The following is a 19,299-nucleotide window of genomic DNA, read 5'->3' as shown; positions in this document are numbered from 1 at the left end:
AGGCACCAGATCCTCCTGGATTTTGGGATGGTTGTCAAGTGCCTTGCAGGTGCTGGAAACCCAAGCCAAGTCCTCCGCAAGAGTTGCTGGTGTTCTTAACCATGGAATGACCTCTCTAGCCCCTTAGGTGATATTTCAACGAAACCAGATCCACTGGTACTTCTAGTTGATCCTTGGGCCCCATACAGCGACCACATTCATCAGTTCAGAGCTTGGCCGAGCTAGCAATGATTTCTAATTCATAAAAACAACGAAATAGTATTAAGGGCTTGAGAAGTCACTGTCAGATTCTTTGCACATCGCCAGGAATTTCTCAGCTTACTTTCCAACACTAAGGGCAGGTGTGTATTGGGTGAGGCAACTGTAGTTAAAATGACAGAGACATCTGAGGAAGGCTGGCGTTTCCTCCTTCCCGTGTTCTGGAACACAGCAGTTCAACCTAGAAATATTTCTGTTAGGAAGCTTTTGGGTTTGCTTTTAAGCACTCAGTTATGGTAAAAGTGTATGTATGCATGTGTGCAGATGTATGTGCATGTGTGCGTGTGTGTGCGCATGTGTGCGTGTGTGCGCAGTATGTGTGTATGCGTGTGTGTGCATGTGTATGCATGCATGTGTGTGAGTGTATGTGCATGTGTGTGCGTGTGTGCATGTGTGTGTGTATGTGTGTGTGTGTGTAAGCTGGTATAAAAAATATCCATAAGGAGAATTTTTACATATGTTCCCATAGAGACTGAAAACATCAGGAACAGTCTAGAACTGTGGTTCTCTTTGGTATAACACGCATCAGAATAGATGCTAACAGTATTCAGGGCCCAGACTTTGAGAAATACTGCCAAGGAGCACAGACAAAAGTAGCTGTCATTTAACTAAGGGAGGCACACATCAATTAGGTAACAAGACAGCGCAGTGAAGAAATTGTCACGTGGACTTACCCGGCAAAGACCTTGGACACAGATATCATTTGTGTCCTGTCCGCAAGGGGTTCCATCGATCACTCTGTCTCGGAGCTGGTAGTAGGCTGTGTTCCCTGCCACTCTGCAGAACAACTTACATCGGTCCTTCATCAAAACTAGAGAGGAAGATCATGAGGCTCCGTGACTCCCATGCCTGGACTGAGTTCCAGCCTGGCAGCCACAAGCTTCTGCCCCACTGCACTTACTTCCACTGTACTTAGGGACCCAGCGCACGCTGGGCAGCAGACCATTGATGTTAAAGTGCTTGCCATCAAAGTGGGCACACTGCTCTTCTCGGAAATCTCGCTTCTGCTTCAGGCACGGCTCGGTGTTGCAGGATTTGAACTTCATTCTCCTCCCTAAGCAGTACTTCCCACCATTTTTTGGCCTGGAAAAGAAAACATGGAAACAACAGATTCAATGTATGGGAACCTGTTTCTCTCCTCATCACTCCTTCACTTATGACTGGCTGGGTCTCTAGGAAGCAGCTTTGAAATAACAAATGACAAAGGGAAAAGAATATGGCTCCAGATTCCAGGTTTGCATTCTGCCTCCTATCAATTCTGGCTTTGCCAGAATTGTCAAAACCTTGCCTCAGCGTTTTCAGCTATGAAATGGGATGTGCCTGTTTTGTGTCTGGATTTTGCTGCTGTTGTTTTCTTTGAGACTAGCTTATGTATGCCAGGCTGTCCTAAAACTCCCTGTGGAGTTAAGGATGACCCTGAAATCTGAATCCTCCTGCCTCTAGCTCCAGAATAGGCATGCATCGCCATACCTAGTTTTTGTAAACCTGCTTTGAGGATAATATGTCAAGTATCAAACAGAAAGTCTGAACATATGAAGCTGGTCTTTGTCTCCTTTTTTCCCAAATGATTGCAGCCTTTCAACTTTAATAATTTTGTAAGGAAAGGTGGTACTGCTACTAGACTGTCTTCTGTCTGTCCTTTACCCTTTGACCTCCTCACAGGAGACCACAGGAACACACTCCCTTCCACACCTCTCATTTTGTCCTCCCTCATCTTCTTTCTAACAGCTACTCTTTTGATTTGGTTTATAAAATAAACTAGTGTGCATATGTCCACACTTTGGTCTGTGTCATAGGGGGAGGAAGCACACTGATTTCCTTACTCTGTTGCTCAAGTGGGGTACACTCTGGCGAAGCACCATGGTGCAAGTTCATTCTCAGTGTGAAACTCTGCACGTGTCTTTTCCAGATGTTGCCCAGAGTATAAATTACACAACACCCCCCCCCCCCAGCTATCAGCAGCTGGCCAAATTCATCACAGAGGTAGGGAAGCCCTCAGAACTCAACCACAAACACTCAAACAGCTCAGAATACAGAGCTGTTTCTGAACACCATGGAGCTCCAAGAGGAAGTTCACATTTTTTTTTCTGTTTCAATGATTGTTTTCGGAGTAATCCTAAGTATAAGAACCGGATTTTGTTTTGTTCTTCAAACAGAGGTTTTAAGTGCTGGGAAACACACCAATCATGGCCATAATGGGGTTAGGGTAGGATGGAGGTGGTATGGTTGGTTCTGGCTTTGACTATTGCTCTCTTTACTGTGTCCTGAGCTCCAGATGCCCCTTTCTTTAAAATGAGTGCATATAGCTAGGAACTCTGCATATCAAACTCAGCCTGTGACTTTGTTTTGTTTGTTTGTTAGTTTTTGCGTGTGTAAAGGCAGACAATAATTTCCTCCTTAACTCTGCATATGGCTTTAAGGACTGGAAAGGTGCCCTTTTAAACTACATGTCTCCTAGGCAATGCAGTTTCCATCTCATTTGTGTGTACTGTGTAACATGGAGATCTACAGCCATAAACGTTTCAGAATGGAAGAATTAATCTCATAATTAAAACATTTGTTTGGGTATGACTATTTTTTCCACGTAGGCAAATTTTGAAACTATTGGAAATTCAACTTTGGAAATACTGTTAGCCACATCTCCCTAGTAAAAAGATTTTTTAAGAATACTTTGTGCCAAATAGGAATACAAAGGACTTCAGGAAATTGGGAGATTAATTATCACTCTGCACAGCCGGCTTAGGTCATTCCTTCAAGTACATGTTATACGACCCAGCTGATTAAATTTGAGAACAGACATCCTTAATGTTACAAAGGAGTTTTTGCAAACACCATCACAGGTGCATTCTACTCTTAAAGACACCTGGGTTTTTGTCTACAAATTGGCTGGAACAGATACATCAGCTCCTTTGTTTATTTGCATGAATCAGTGCAATCAGATTTGGGTTAGTCCAAAAATTCTTTCCTGAAATAATGAAGGTAGGCTGCTTCCTATGCTTCCAGGCTACCAGAAGAGGCTGAGGTCTCAATGGGGAGAATTTCTACTTAAGAGTTAGGTAAGAAAAGAGGGAATTTTATTAATCTACCTTCAATGATCTTTTCTAATGGGGCACACTAGGGGACTGATGTTTAAATTGTATCATGAGTTAATGGCTCTTCCATAGTAACCGGTTCTCAACATTTTGAAAATGGTTCATCTAATCCCTGCTTCCAAAAACTAGGGAGTGGGGATGGGGGGAGCCCACAATTACTTGACTTGCTAGGTAAAGGTTCAGGCTCCCCCAGGTCTGACCTCCACATGTGTGTGGCACACCTGTGCATGAACATGGCCCAAGGAATCAATATGTAAAAAAATATAAACATTTTTGTTTTATCTGTACTGACAAAAAAAATCAGAGTTTATGTTTTAAAAAATGAAACAGATATGTCCTGATATCTTAAAGTAAGATTTTATACGCAGTTGTTATGGTAAGAGCCCGAGTGGGAAATATTTAGTTCACAATCTCTGTTCCAAATTGACAAATTAATTATCTTGAAATTTAGCCTATTTCTTAATTTAAAAACAGAACAGAATCACTAAGGAAGGAGATGCGTCTGCCTTCTTAACTAGGCCATTTGTTTCTCCTTCCTGCTTTGAAGACTGCGCCGATTTTAGGGGCTCTTGTTTCTGCCATCAGGCCTCTCAGGGCCAAACGCAAACAAAATAACAAGAGTTAGGACCCACGGGCCTGATGGTGCCTCTTCCTGCACCAGCTAGTGTTTGATGCACCAGCTTGTCCTTGTGGCGGGCCTCGTTTCTTATGCAATCTATTTGCTCACTCTGAGCATGCCATCCCAAATTCTAGGGTGCAATGAGAGCTGCCTGATCATTAAGAGCGGCCGATGCAAAAGTACCAATTGTTTGGCAGACAGATATAACGAACAGCAGCAGATCCGGAAAGAGAAAGAATACTGTAGAATGAAGGTGTTCAGGATACCCGGGGTCTCGCAGCCCTGGACGTCCACCCACTCGCTCCTCCTCAGCCCCCAGCTGAAGAGTTCCGGGTACTCGTCCACCCTGCTGCATCACCGATGGCAGCCATAGACATAGACATAGACTCACTCTGGTCTGTTACATTCTCTGATGGCTGTTTTGATGCCTCCTCCACATGTTCTTGAGCAGGTTCCAAAGTGACTCCAGCTTCCCCAGGATCCATCGATCGCAGGGGCCTCCGTTTCTTTGGGAACACAGAATCCAAATTTGCAGTGCTGTATTTAATAGGGAGAAGAGTGAGGGAGAGCTGGGAGCTGCGAGTCATCAGAGGACCAGCTGTCCCCAGAAATACATCACATTTTCAAGTTTTCCCCCATGCGCTGGCTTGAAGCACTGCAAATGTGCTACTTCTATGAATAATGGATACTGCAGGCATTTTAATATCGTGCTCATTGATTTTAGGCGGTGTTTGCATTTACCGCTTGCTCTAAAAATCACAGGCCAGTGAGCGTGATTGGCTCCATCCTAAATGGGTAGCTCTAATGGCCAGCTTTAAACTGCTCAATTAGTCTGTGTGCTTGGAAAAAGGAGGAGTGGAAATGGGGCATGGACTGCAGTCAGGGGCCAAAATGAAGTATAGAATTTGCAGAGTGAATCTCTATTAGCAAGGCTTGGAGACTCTGCAGTCTTTCTAAAATCGAAGGTTTTATTATTATATTACCCTTTATTTGAAAACCCCAATTTCAAATAAACCGGGGAGGAGGAATTAGCTACTTAATTCTTATAAACCCACTCCCAAGAAAACACGTAGGATTAGACTAAAGCAAAAGAGACAGATTACAGAGTCCTAAGCTTTATTATATTTTTCTTGTACTGATGGTTTCAGACTCTCTACATCAGGAGAGCCTTGATGTTTAAAATGGTGGTAATAATAAAACACAATAAAACTCCCCAGCAAGACAGGGAGTGGAGGGACTTATTTCCACTCCCTGCTATTGTTTGTGTGTGACCTAAAGCCAAGCAACTGGTCAGGAGACAAAAAGAAAGGCACAGCCCAGGGAGGGTGATCCCTGCGGTTCTCTGATCTCTGAAGTGGAGCGGAGCTGGGCTGTTGTGACATCTCTGTGGGGAAGCAGGAGTAAGGTAAGAGGCAGAGGAAGGAGGAGGCCAGGGGTGGTTTGCAGAGGCAAGCAAGAGGCAGGTAAAGGACACTAAGGGAAGATTCATCCTTCCTAGGAGGGAAGGGCTTGGTGGGAAACGGAAGAGTAAAGTCTTGGGCTATCTGGCCTCCTCTGTAATCATCTTCTCACCGCATCTGAGAAAGGTATAACGGGTGCTGCGAACCAGACTCAGGTCCTCTGCAAGAACAACATGCGCCCTGTACCACTGACTCATTTCTCTCACCCCGCAGTGATGTTTCCTTCTGTGTTTTGAAGACAACGTCCTTACTTGCCTGGAACTTCCTATGTAGATCGGGCTGCCCTTGAGTTCACAGAGGCAAATGCCTCTGCCTCTGAGTTCTAGTCTTAAGGTATGCACTACCACACCATGGAATATGGTGGCTCTACCTGATTAGCTGGCTCTATCCTAATCAACTAATCAAGTTGTCAAGTAGGAGTCACGCTTATTGTTAGCTACCAGTTAGCAAACTGATAGCAGTCTTGGGGTTACAGTGTTTAGAAGGACTCAGAAGTGACATCTTGATTGCATAAGAATGAGTGTCACATTCAATTTGTACTGACTGCTATGGGAACCTGAGAAGTACATTCCCACCAACACCTGGGGCCTACACCCACTTACTTACTAAGGTTTGTTTGTTTTGTTTTTAATGTGTGTACTGGCATTTTTTTTTCTGCATGTGTCTATATACCACATGCATATGAGTTACAGACAATTGGAAGCCACCATGTGGGTGCTAGGAATTGAACCTGGGTCCTCTGGAAGAGCAGACAGTGCTCTCAACCACTGAGCCACCTCTCCCCTCCCTCAACGCATTAAGTTTAATGCTCCACAAAAAACTCAAACTTCGATCTTTGAACAAAGAGATATGCTTTTCTTTTAAGATAATGGAAGTTCCAGAAGCCACTCAGTCTATTGTTTCTTTCTAGGCAATCACTAGGGAAAGCTGCACTTTGAATTATCTTTTTGGAATAGCACAGGGGAAATGGAGGGATGAACTGACTTTGTCATCAACTTACTTTATACAAAATCATCTTCAAAAATATAACTTAACCAAATAATTTCCACATCCTTGTTTCCTTTCATCACTGAGATACAGTGATGAAAATGGAGTCCTCATGTTTGACCACTGGAAAATGAAGTAGTTCAGGGTCCATCAAGCAACCCAATGTCTCTCACAAGCAAGCAGAAGAACTATGGTAGGAAAGGTTCACCTTGGAAGGGTTTGGGGCAGTTCTTCCCCAAATGACTTGACTGATCTCAAGAGAAAAAAACGTGTATGTGTGTGTGTTTTAAATCAGCTCCCTAAGTATAAAACCATGTAAGGGAGAATAAAATTCTGGAAATCAATTTGTTAGTGATTTCTTCCAAGGAAACATCCTGGATATGATTAAATTTACAAGGTGAAGAAGTCAGATGTTCAAAACTGTTCAAAGGAAGCAAAGTAAAAAAAAAAATGGGAAGAGAGGGAAAAATGCAAGAAATGATAAGGATGACAAGAGTTCTGGAAATAGAGCCCACAGATTGCATCCCTGGTGAGAGACACAAGTCATGTGGACCTAGACCTAAAATTCCCTTCAGTAAGTGACTGGGTGATAATGAAGACAATATGAGCAGCCCACGGCCACTGTTCAGAGGGGCACAGCAGGTACAGAAGGTTAGATTAATCATACTCCAATGGCGTGGGACTCTGTTATCACTGGCCTGCACAAACAGTGGGCTCTGTTTAGTTATTAACGAAATGGTGAGAACCATTAAAACCAAAATCAGCTCATGAGAATCTGGGTTGAGATACGTTCAGGGTAACATCATGACACCATATAAAAGAAAACAGCATACTTGGTAAGAGGCCTGGTAAAACAATAACGAAGGTGTTAGGCTTGCAGTGTTTGGGCATTTCTTTTATTGTAATATGCTCATAATTACTTTCCAATGCCACTCTCAGAAGAGAAAAAAAATGTCACCACACCCTAAATGGTTTATCTATTAAGTTTCAGCATTCTCAATAGCAAGCCATGCTTTCATTCTGAAAAGAATAAGTCCACTGAACCACACTGTAATATGTTATATGACGCACACCACGCTGGATCCACCCAAGTGAGGAGCGGGTCTGTCCCCAGAGGACAGGCACCACACCGCGTTACTTGCCTTTCCAGTCTCACACTCGGTTCCATCAGCCCAGGGCGTGTGCTGAGTCCTGCAGCCTTTATGGGCTCCATCCACGTTATTGCACCAGAGACGCCGGCATTGCATCTGTTCCATTCAGGGAAGACACGACACAGTGTGAGCACATAGGGCAAGTGTCCCTTTCCAGTCACCGTTTGCCAGGGGTAGAAGTTGGTTTGCAAAGGGATGTTTTTTTTCTTGGTATGGTATTTTTATCATTCTAAAGTATTCCAAAGTACAGCCACCTGAGACTCATTTCCATTCCAGGGAGAGACACTGTTCCATAAAAGGGAGACTTTCTGAAGGAGACTCTGAGATATGCATGACATCACAGGGTCATTTGTCTGGACCACCCCTGTGTTAATGATGAGGAAACTGAGGTACAGTGAGACGCAGGATCATTCTTGAAACTACACCAGAATTCTGAAAATGGATGTGATTTGAATTTTGCTTTGTCTCAGTTCCAAAATTAGTGTGTTTTTGTGCATGCATGTGTGCCCGTGTCTGTGCATGAGCATTTTCATGTACATGTGCACTGTGTGTATAATATCATGATCATGTAATGAGCCATAAACTCTCGACACTTTGGGAGGAAATACAGAAAAAAATTAAAATATATTTCTCCCTTCTGTTAAGATGTCATCATTACAAAACTAAGGAAAAGATCAATTCATAAGCAAGCTAAGTCCTTGCGTATACATCCTGTGTCCCTTTCCTGCTCCTTTGACCCCAAAAGTGACTCTATCTTTAGGAATGCTCATGCCTTCAGGATACAGATGCTTCAGTACAGAGGCTTAAACATCCACCAGGGATACACAACTTTTAAGCTTCCTATTGACTAGAGCACACAACACACTTTGCAACTTCTTTCTTCCCTCTACCGAGTTCTGCTTTTAAGACTTATCCGCATGTATGTACGTATGTATGGAAGTATTTCAAGGTATTCTCTTCAGTGTGTGTGTGTGCATATGTAATGGTGTATGTTGGTGTATGTTCAGGCATGCTCACAAATGTGTGTGTGCATACGTAATTGTGTATGTTGGTGTATGTTCAGGCATGTTCACAAATGTGTGTGTGTGTGTGTGTGTGTGTGTGTGTGTGTGTGTGTGTGTGTGTGTGTGTGTAAGCCAGAGGATAGCCCCAGTGTCATCTTCGGTAACACCATTTACATTCTTTGAGACAGGCTCTCTCATTGGCGTGGAGCTTACCAGTTAGGCAAGACTGGCTGGCCAGCAAGATACCGGCTTTTCCTGTCTCTGCCTCCCCAGCACTGGGCTTGCAAGCCAAGGCTACCACACAGCATTTCCACATGGGCTCTGGGGACGAAACTCAAATCTTCCTGCTCTCAAGGGAAGTGCTCTATCAACTGAGCCAACCCTCCAATCCCTCAAGGTATACTTTTAAAAGATGATTCTAAAGTTTAATTTTATCCTAATTATTAAAACAAACCATACTTACAGAAGAAAAGTTTAACAGTTACCAGAAATTCATTTTTAAAAAGCAGCAAAAGAAGCCCCCTAGTTTGGGGTACTTTCCTTTCTCCTTTTGATGTTGAAGACTTACGCTATCAAACTGTCTGTTGTGGAGTACATTCCTAAGGATCTAGCATTTACAGGGCTATGGAATAGTTTACTGAAAGAAGGCACTAAAACGTGCTTGATCTTTCTCCCATCACCTTCCTACAACCAGTGGTGTTTAGAGACAGAACTATTTAGTTTGTGCTAGACTCAGGCTGTCTCTCTATCATCCTGCCTCAGATCCCTGAGTGCTAGGATTATAGATAGATACTACCATGTCTATAACCAGTGGCTCAACATTTTTATGAATTACACAGAAGTGGACATTATTTTGGATGGAGTTATTTGACCTTTTAAATCACTTATGTGGACTCCCTATATTTCTCCAATCACCAACCATTGCCAGAGTATTCCTCTTGAGCAAAACAAACATACATTTCCCAAAGACACAACCCGAGGCATCCCACAAAAGCGTGAGTCCGCTTACCCACACAAATCCTTGATACATTAAATCCTCATACATTAAAACACCATCCAGCCACCAAGCCAGCAAGCCAGCCAGCTGGATGATGACCAGAAGAGAACTGAAGACCCAGTTGGTCACAGAACACAAGCCTAACAAGTTAAGTCAGGGAGCCACGGTTGGCTCATGAATTCCTTGTACTGGATCTGGAAGAGTCCCTATAATTCAGGTCGCTTTTACAAGCCGAAGGGCATTAAAGGGCCTCCACAATCTTGGGCTTACTTTCTGACTTTCTGCAGATGACAATGGCATTTCCCCTCTGGGCTATCATGTGAGCACCATGAGAAAACCTGGGCTGAATGCGGTGATGCTGAGCCCACCACTGCCTCATAACCACATCGCAGGCACATTAACAAGGTCATTCTGAACCTTTTCTCGCGTAACTGATTTAGAGTGAGACTCCAGCGGGAAAATGTGACCATGAACAAGTCCAGAGTCAACAGTGGAGGGCAGAAACCTACCCCGAACACTTACCATGTATGGGCACACCTGAGAACCCGGCCCAAAAATCAATTCACATTGTTTATCCACGTCGTAGAGGAGGCCTGGGAGTTGGGAAGGCAAAGGGTAGGTTCTGGATTCAGGTTCATTCAACAAACACTCGCCATACCCAGTGCTACGGGAAGCAGAAACACAGATGGTGAGCCAGGTTTCTGCAGGCTGCAGATGGGGCGAAGGCCACACACACACACACACACACACACACACACACACACACACACAGTCACACACACACACACAGTCACACACACACAGTCACACACACACGCACACACACAGTCACACACACACACACACAGTCACACACACACACACACATACACACACACACACACACACACATACACACACACACACACACCTAATGGCAGCAAGAACTGTTCTTTTTGGCTTTGATCTATTCTTTACATCCAAAGACAAATCAAGGTAAATCCAGACGCTAAAGGTGTATTTTTGACACATACTCTGTAGAAAGAGATTCTTCACATACGACATAGCCAGGAGGAAGTATAGTGTCTGAGGGACCATTATCTGCTTGTTTGTTTACCATCCTTCCCAATAGGCTGTAAGTATCTTAGGGCCACAGCTACTGTCTGTTTGTCTCTGCACAGGGCCCAGTCTGTAGCAAGAGGTATTCCTGTGTTTGCTGAACTGATGAGGAAGGGTTCAAGGACTCAGAGCAAGAAAGCATCTCAGGCTACCTGCTTAGAAAGACACCAGCCCTCTCTAGTTCATCCAGGTTTCTGCAAACATCATCTCCTCTGGAAAATTTACACCAGGTGAGTGCTGATGAACAAAGCCCCCCTCCCTGCCTCAGGTTGCAGAAATACAAACCAGTGACCTGAGGCAATTGCTTAATGTTCTGCACCTCTGGGGAAGGAGAGCGTCAGTCTGTGATGTGTGGCCCTTGTATAATGTAAGTGGATCTTTGGGAAGCTTTAAAAAGGTAAAGGGCATAAAGAGAGGAGAGAGGAGAGGGGACAGAGAGAGAGAGAGAGAGAGAGAGAGAGAGAGAGAGAGAGAGAGAGACTGATTGACTATGCCCTTATTTCTACCACATACTCTCTTCTGGCAACCACATACTACCCCATTAATTCCAAGCCAAGATTACTAGGTTAGTGGTACATAAATATTTAAGCCCTTCATCATCACTGTGCTCTCCAAAGACCTGAATAAATTTCAAAGCATTACACAAATGCAGAAATATTTGCATATTCCCTTTAAGAACCCAACTCTTTGCTCTGGTCAGTTTGTAATCTCCCCCAAACTGCCAAGGCTATGAACGAACAGGGTAATTTGTGTTCCTCTTCCAAGGAATGTTATCAAAGACAATCACCCCAAAGGAATGCTCAACTCTGCACTGTCTTTCCCTTCCTGGTTTACTTCATGTAGACCAGACACTAGATCAGCGGTTTTCAACCTTCCTACCCCTCCACCCTTTCGTTCAGTTCCTCATGTTGTGGTGACCCCAACCATAAAAAAATCATTTCATTGCTACTTCATAACTGCAATTTTGATACTCTTATGAATCATAATGAAAACATCCGATACGCGGGATATCAGATATGCGACACCTGTGAGAGGGTTGTTCAACCCCCAAAGGGGTCGCAACCCACAGGTTGAGAACTGCTACCCTAGGGGCCGCAACTAAAAGAAAGTTTAAGTCTTACTCCAAGAACTCGGTGATGTATTTTCGACTGCACTTCGACCACATCCAAGGGTTGGTGTAAAAGTTCAATGTTGGCGCCATGACATGCTGGGGGCTCTTCATACCTTCTTCTTTACATTTATTGCTGTCATCATGAGGCATATTAAACCTAAAGTCAATGAAACAACAGTGAGAATGTCAGTGCACACCAGTGCTTCATGCAGGCGTTGTTGCTTAACAGTTGATTAAGAAAACATTATAACCGTCTACTGGGCTATGGGAAAGAGTATGAATCCAGGTGAGCAGGATAAATTGTAAGACAATTCAAGATGGAGTGTAGAACACGAGGGGATTTTTATCCAATTTAATGGAAAGTACCTTTGGTGAATGCATGGCCATTTGTCGGGTGTAAGCATGCTTTTTGGAATTGCAGAGGCTCTGAATGTGCTGTAGTTGGTGCTAGAATACAGGAGTTGGAAATCCTAATTGACAGTTACAGGGCAATCCATAGAGTCAAAATTTTAGCAGGATGCTATACTAATGTCAGCATAAAAATGAATCAGTGTCAAAAATGGAAGCCAAGTGCTTTGCAAAAAGAGGATCCTTGTGGGTCTTGCATCTTCCGTTTCTAGATCAGGGTGACGAGTGATACACCTATGTTTATCAAGTAAAGTACCCTTCTGAAGGTATGTAAAGTGTGTGCATGAACTTGTAGGAAGTGACGTAGACACCACAGGCATACAAGTCCAGCCAACTGAAGGTAAAGATGGCAAAGGGATTCACACACTAATGCCAGCTGGAAAAGGCAAGCATAAAAAGACTTCAAACTCTTTCTCGTTTTGCCTGAGGGGAGGCTATGGAGCAATGCCAGTGTCCTCTTGGGCTTGGGCGGGTGACGACAGCATTCACACATACTTTCCATTCTTGGCTTCACCAGAGGACGTGCGGGGAAAATGATAGCATTTCCTCAGTGCACACCCCCTCCATGACCCACATGGCCTCCCAGCCCAGGCAATTATCTACCAGGTGACAAGGTCAGGGGGTCATCTTTTCTCTCTGGGAAAGGCTGCTGTCAATCAGAAAACTGAACATGTGGTTAATTTAGCACCAAGAGAGGAATTCCCTTCCCTAGTTCACGCTGAACTCGGGAAATGTGAGGAAGATAGAAGGGTGTAGAGCTGTTTCTTATAAAAGAAAAATCTGGAGTAAAGCCTGTGCATCTGCTCCACTAATTCTCTGGTGTTCTGCTTCTTTTTTCTTTAAAAAATGTGGGGCCTTTGGTTTGCCAGTAGAGATGGGAAAATGTAATCTGTATTGGATGAATTTACTTAAAGGTTTTAATACTGAAGAGCCCATTTCTTAAAAGAGGATAACAGAACTCTGGTTCAAGCACACCTCAGGCGAGGCGAGCATTCAAACCCTACCCTGCTTCTTTCTCTATGGTAGACAAGAGCTGCCCCTTTATCCCCAACTCACCAGAACTAGGTCAAATCAAGTTTACTTATTTTATCATACAAATGAACAAAAACTTATCTTTATTTAAATAAGCACATTTGCTCACTGCTGGGACTATAATACCTATTTTGAAATACTTACTGACCAATAATAGCCAAGACTGTTCACATCCATAGTACACTAAGATTGGATTCTGTGTTTTAGATATTCTTTCTCAACTTATTTTATGCAGTGAACGGTACATTTGACTCACTGCAGCCGAGGGTCAAGCATCTTCAGGGACTATCAGTTGTGGATAGAAACCAAACTTGTGTCTGTATAGAACATGCATGGATTTCCTCCTCCTCCAGCCAATATAATAAATATAATATAATATAATATAATATAATATAATATAATGGCTATTTATATTATATTAGATATTATGAGTCTCTAAATTTTATTTAATGTATATAGCAAATTATCACAGGTGACATGAAAATTCAATGCCTCTTCATAAAAGGGGCTTGAGTGTCTGTGGAGTATCCAGGTCTTGGAACCAGTCTCTCACAGACACCCAACAATGAGTGTACTATTTCCCACACTTTGTAGACGAGCAACTAAGGCACACAGAGCTTCCAACGCCTGATAATTCAGGTCATAGTGTCACTCAGACAGGGAACTAGAGAGAGAAATCATCCTGAGGAGTCTCTGCATTTCATGACTATGGCTCAGGAATCAGAAGGACCAAGGAGATGCTGACTAAGCCAGTCTGGCCTGCCTCCATCGAAAGCCTGGATTCCATCCTAAACATTTGATCTCTGACAAAGTTTCCTTGGGAGAAACAGCAAAGGTGTATGAAAAGGCAAAGGGTGAAAGTCTCTTACTGAACTGGACTTCTGGGTGTGTGCTTGTCAGTCTGTATATGTGCATATACATCTTGCTTCATCCCTAGCACAGCATATACAAGAGGTGGTTGAAAAGTGTTTCAATGGAAGAAGCGTCCTTCGCTGATGTTAGATGTTAGCTGTATACCAAGTTCAAACTGGACACGAAAGGACATGCAGCTCCACTACACTAACGTTTCTCCTGAGGAGACCATCTTAAAGAAAGCAATGATACGCACTGTAATTATTTTAGAAGACCCTAGCGTGGCCCCAGATCAGAACATTTCTGGGAGATTTACACCGATTTGCCCTGTCTCTCAGGAAAACAAACAGGGGAGTTATCTATCTCATAATGGCCACCTTCTGGCCGTAATCTGGAAACTGAATCTTTCTCTGCAGCTTTATTCCTCTTCTTCTCTCAAGGAGGACATTACTGTTTTAGATGCTAACTGTCTGAGTTATAGCTGTGAGTTGGGAATGATCTGGATTAGTTAAAAATCTGTGGACCAGAGCTATGTCGAGGCAACCTTTCAGACATAGATGTGAATCAAGAAAATTCTCCAAGCTAATTCATCCTCCAGTGTGCTAGAACTAATAAAAATGCCTTTCTCCAAGTCCCCAGTGGGAAGAGAAAAATTATTAAACTTTGCACATCAAGCATAAACAGCTCACCCAAAGACACACAGAACTAGGGTTCAAGAGGGTGGGTCGCCTGTACTCAGCTTCTCACCAAGGCTCAGCTCCTTCAATCCTGTCAAATCTAATCTGAAGTCTTGACTCCACTAAAGTAGAAGACAGACATAGGTAAAAAGAAACTAAGTTTTTTGTTTTTTTGTTTCTGAGACAGAGTTTCTCTATGTCATAATCCTAGCTGTCCTTGTAGACCAGGCTGCTCTTGAACTCATAGAGATCGGCCTGCCTCTGCTTCCTGAACGCTGGGATTAAAGGCGTGTGCCACCACCACCCGGTTTAGGAACAAAGTCTTAGACGTCTATGACAAGGATGACTTACACATGGCCCAGCTCATGGGCGATCGTAAAAGCTGTGCTCAGCCCACTGTCTTCACTAATGGAACAACTTCTGTAAGGGTCACAAATGGTTCCCAGTTCAGCAAGACCTATTAGGACGGAAGGGGAGAGACCAACACGGATTTACTTTCAAAAGCAATTGTGACTTGGACGAGAAACATCGAGAAGACCATTCTAGCCATGGGGACACGGACGAGGACTCACCTAAGGTGTCACATTTGTCTTGTGCTCTGCAGATATCCTCCCTAAAAGAAAAAGCAGACTTAGGCTGTGACAACACCAGAGCACAGGTCAACACAAGAAAACCCTCAATATCTAGTTCTTTTTAGGGAGGGGAATAACAAAACACAAACTGGCAAGGCCAGGGTTTTGCAACCCGCAAACATGGTTAAGCCCGGATTTAAGGGTTAAAGGTTATGTGTTGAAGTCTACTGTTGTCTCCACAGCCACAGAACGGTTAGATGCACCCCACCGCAGAAACACTTCCCTCAACACCCACTGAAGTGCTCACTGCTTTTTGAGTTTATTTAAGAGGAGTGGTGGACTGGCAGTTGTGGCTTAGGTGTAAAATCCATGCGCAAGGCCCAAGCAAAGCCCTGGATTCAATTTCCAGCAAGGGCTTGTGGGGCAATGAGCGTGTTTATAACGACTTCAGAGATGGTCCAAGATGAGAGAAACCAGGAAGCCAGCATCTCCTTCCTGCCTTCTACATTTAAACAACATTTTTCAAGAGAAACTTATATAAAAATGGGGAAGTTTCTCATTAAAAACCACTTCCTTCTTTCTGTCTTTTTGCGAACAAAACCAAATAACAACAACAGCAGCAGCCGCAACAAAACCAATCACATAAGTCGGCAACACTAGATTTAGGGTCCTGCAAGGCAGCCACTGGCTGGATGCGGTTAGCAGCTTCCCTTGCTGTAGAAGGACATTTGCTTTCAGGCCTGCTTTACATACTGAGTCCTCTTCTGGCGTGTATATGATAGAGATTCTCAGCTAGAACGGTACCCTCCCTTATCCTCAGGTCACAAGCGATAGTGTTTGGTGACCCCGCAGGTTGTCATAACTGAGAAGAGAGAGTTTCACTGACATGTAGAGATGCTGCTAAGAGTACTACCGTGCTTAGAGCAGCCTGTTCAACAAAGAATTATCTGCTCTAAATCATCCATAGTGACTAAGCTGAGAACCTCCCTAGTAGGACTGGCTCCCAGCAATGCAGGACCCTTCCCATCGTCTATAGTGACTAAGCCGAGAACATCCCTAGCAGAACTGGCTCCCAGCAATGCAGGACCCTTCCCATCAACTGGGGCCTGACACCAAGAGGTATGAATAATGAGCAATCCATTTACCTTGTGACCAGAACAGCAGTGTCATGATGTATCCCACCGAAGTGGTTCTTGGAATGCTGCCACTGGCAGAAGTTTTTTAATGTTGTCTGGGCATTGAAGTTTATGGAAGGTCCTTCCTAAACACAGAGAAGAAATGCTCTTGGTCTATGCATCAACACCAGTTAGATATGCCATTTTGGATACAGATAGAAAAAAAGGGAGAAAAATAAACTTTATTACCTGTTCATTATGAATCACAACTAAGTTCACAATAACAATATTAATTAAATTTCCAATACTTGAGTCTTTATAGATAGAAGCTACCTGCAACCAAGATAAATTTTTCAAAGTTAATGGTGGGCTCTGTGTAAGCAACAAGCAATTCACTTCTTAGGTTGTGTTCCAGCCCTTTAGATATTTCATGCAACACATGTGTTTTCCGGTCTGAATGTTCACTGCACACACACTGACTTACAGTCTCTGTCAAATTCATAGATGGCAGTTTTAGATAAAAATGAACTCTAGCAAATTTAAGTTCTGAGGCATTTTCCCTTGAAGCTGAATTATCATATGACAGTTATTCGTTTCAAAGTATTGCATACTAACTTTCCATCAAGTACTTGCCTGTCATTTGGTTTCCCACATCAATGCTGACACTTGTTCCTCATGCTCATTGTCCATTAATATGTTCGACATCAGTGTAACCTGATTTCTGCATTGTTTTGTTATCATAATTTATTATGTCAGCTACATTAACTGTCACTTACCATAGACTAGATTCCAGCAGAAAACTAGATTTGCATTTAGTCCCCACAGCAAACTCTGGGCAAGGTACCATGACTGTCCCTTTGAAACAGGGATGTCATGGAGGCTCAGAGAGATTAGGTAACTTGTCTGAGGCTATCCAGTGGCAAACAGCAGAACCGGAAGTTACAGCCTATGCCATCTGACCCAAGAGCCATTACTGTAGTCAAAAGTCTCTGATAGACCTGAAATAATGGCGTGGATATGGAGCTGAGACTTACAAGGTCTGTTCAGGTTTTCCTTCTATCCCCTGGGTATGAGAGGCCCGGGGGTGTATGGAACATGTGGGGACAGAAGTGAGGATAAGGTTGAGGGGGAGCTGGGCTGGGTAACATGGGGTGGGGATAACTCACAGTTGCAAGGGAAGAAGCAAGGAGCAGGACAGGTCATGGTGAGGAAAGAAACAGCTAAGCCTTAGGCCCTAAAGCAACCTTTGCAAGCATGGTGGTTTTCACAACACAACTGGGAATTTATTCAAAGCAGGTTGTTGTTCAGGTAAAGAAGGGTTAATCCATGCACTACCATGTAAGATTAATTAAAAAAAAATACCGAGGTATAGGGGAGTATATGAGAATGTTCCTTTTCTGCTTGAATGAAAGTTGTGAAGTAATCTCTTTGTATCTCTGAGACCCTGGCTCCAGGATTGCTGAGGAGAGCAAAACACGAACACACTCACACTGCCTCTATAAAACGGTATGTCCTCTACAAGGAGTCCGTGTTCAACCTTCCACGGCCTTTCGGTTACTTAGAATAGCTAAGACAATGTACATAGTTGTTATGTCTTATTGATTAGGGAATGATAAGAAGAAAATCCATGTGTTTAGCATAGGTACAAGATCTTTTCTGAAGCGTGTGTGTATACATATGCATGTGTATGTATATGTGTGTATTTGAGTGCACAATTGTGCATGTGGAGTGGTTTTTTTTCCTCAGAAGCTGTCCACCTTGCCCTTTTGACAAAGGTTCTCACAGGCTGAAAGCCTGTCAAGGAGGCAGTCCAGCTTTCTCTGCCTTCCCATTTCTGGGATTACAAGTTTACACCACTACACCTGCTTTCGATATATGAGCTGTGGTTGAACTCAGGTCCTTACATTAGGTTTTACTTGACTTTCCCATCATACAGATTCATTGTGTCTCCAATATAATATGAGAGTAGAAAACCAGAAATTTGTAGGCTTCACCCCTAGCCTGTTTGCTTATAACCCTCAGTAAGATGCAAGACTAGACAGATGCATTCTGAAAAAGCAATGGGGATAACTGGGACTCCAAGCCAGCATCACACACTCCTGCCAGGCTGTGCGTAGCTCCTAAGTTAGACAGAGAACATGAGGTTCCAGAATGAACAAGAAGAAGGTCACACATAGCATCTAAGCCATTGGCTAGCTCTGCCTGCCTATGGGCAAGCGGCATAACTTTTTTTTTTTTTTGAGAGTCCTATAAAAAGAGGATGGTAGTTCAACCTAAGCCCATCACCGGAAGGGTTAGAAACAATGCTTTCCAAGTAGTGAGTGCACTATCTAGCAGAGGATCAACACGCACTATTGACAGCTGTGAACAACCACATACTGCCTTTGGCTGTTTGCCCAGATGGCTGAAATGCCAGCCCTGATTGATGCTACAAGCAGAATGGAAAAGAAAACCCGTCCTCCAGACACATTGGGTCAACCCATGAATCGCCTTCCGTGTGGTATACTTACAATTGACATGAGGGTTAAAATATAATGTTGAAGGTTTGATCCATGGTACAAAACCATTCTGTGGTCAGCTACCACCATCACTTCTACAAACCGTGGATAGGACAGAAAGCGTTTGGTTCTTTTGTGGTTCCTTCTGTCCCTGGTGCCATTTGTCTTGGTGATATACCCAGAGGACACCTTGGTTGCCAAGCCGCTCTTTAACAGCGCCACGTCGTCGGCCAGGCTGTTCCTCTTTGTCCGCATTTGCATTCTGATTTTCCGCTTGTCTTTACTGCGACTACTTTTGAGTTCTGTAAGAAATCAGATGACATTCATTATTTACCCTCAGAACTGTTCGTAGGTTCAAATGATGCCTT

General features: G+C 43.5%; 1 protein-coding gene across 2 annotated transcripts in view; it reads right to left on the bottom strand.

The window, feature by feature from the left end:
• Positions 1-19,299, bottom strand: part of Adamts9 (ADAM metallopeptidase with thrombospondin type 1 motif 9) — a 163,403-nt gene that overhangs the window by 115,002 nt on the left and 29,102 nt on the right. For both annotated transcript variants that reach the window (XM_075983443.1, XM_075983444.1), the window contains exons 4-14: positions 18,944-19,233; positions 16,683-16,766; positions 16,464-16,579; positions 15,319-15,359; positions 15,098-15,203; positions 11,788-11,934; positions 10,091-10,232; positions 7,559-7,663; positions 4,361-4,506; positions 1,160-1,341; positions 933-1,069 (exon numbers count right to left, since the gene is read on the bottom strand). In XM_075983443.1, coding sequence (XP_075839558.1) covers positions 933-1,069; positions 1,160-1,341; positions 4,361-4,506; positions 7,559-7,663; positions 10,091-10,232; positions 11,788-11,934; positions 15,098-15,203; positions 15,319-15,359; positions 16,464-16,579; positions 16,683-16,766; positions 18,944-19,233 — 1,496 coding nt within the window. The remainder of the gene's footprint in view (positions 1-932; positions 1,070-1,159; positions 1,342-4,360; positions 4,507-7,558; positions 7,664-10,090; positions 10,233-11,787; positions 11,935-15,097; positions 15,204-15,318; positions 15,360-16,463; positions 16,580-16,682; positions 16,767-18,943; positions 19,234-19,299) is intronic.

The sequence above is a fragment of the Microtus pennsylvanicus genome, chromosome 8, assembly GCF_037038515.1.
Source record: "Microtus pennsylvanicus isolate mMicPen1 chromosome 8, mMicPen1.hap1, whole genome shotgun sequence".
Lineage (NCBI taxonomy): Eukaryota > Metazoa > Chordata > Mammalia > Rodentia > Cricetidae > Microtus > Microtus pennsylvanicus.
This window is presented reverse-complemented; position numbering and strand designations above follow the sequence as displayed.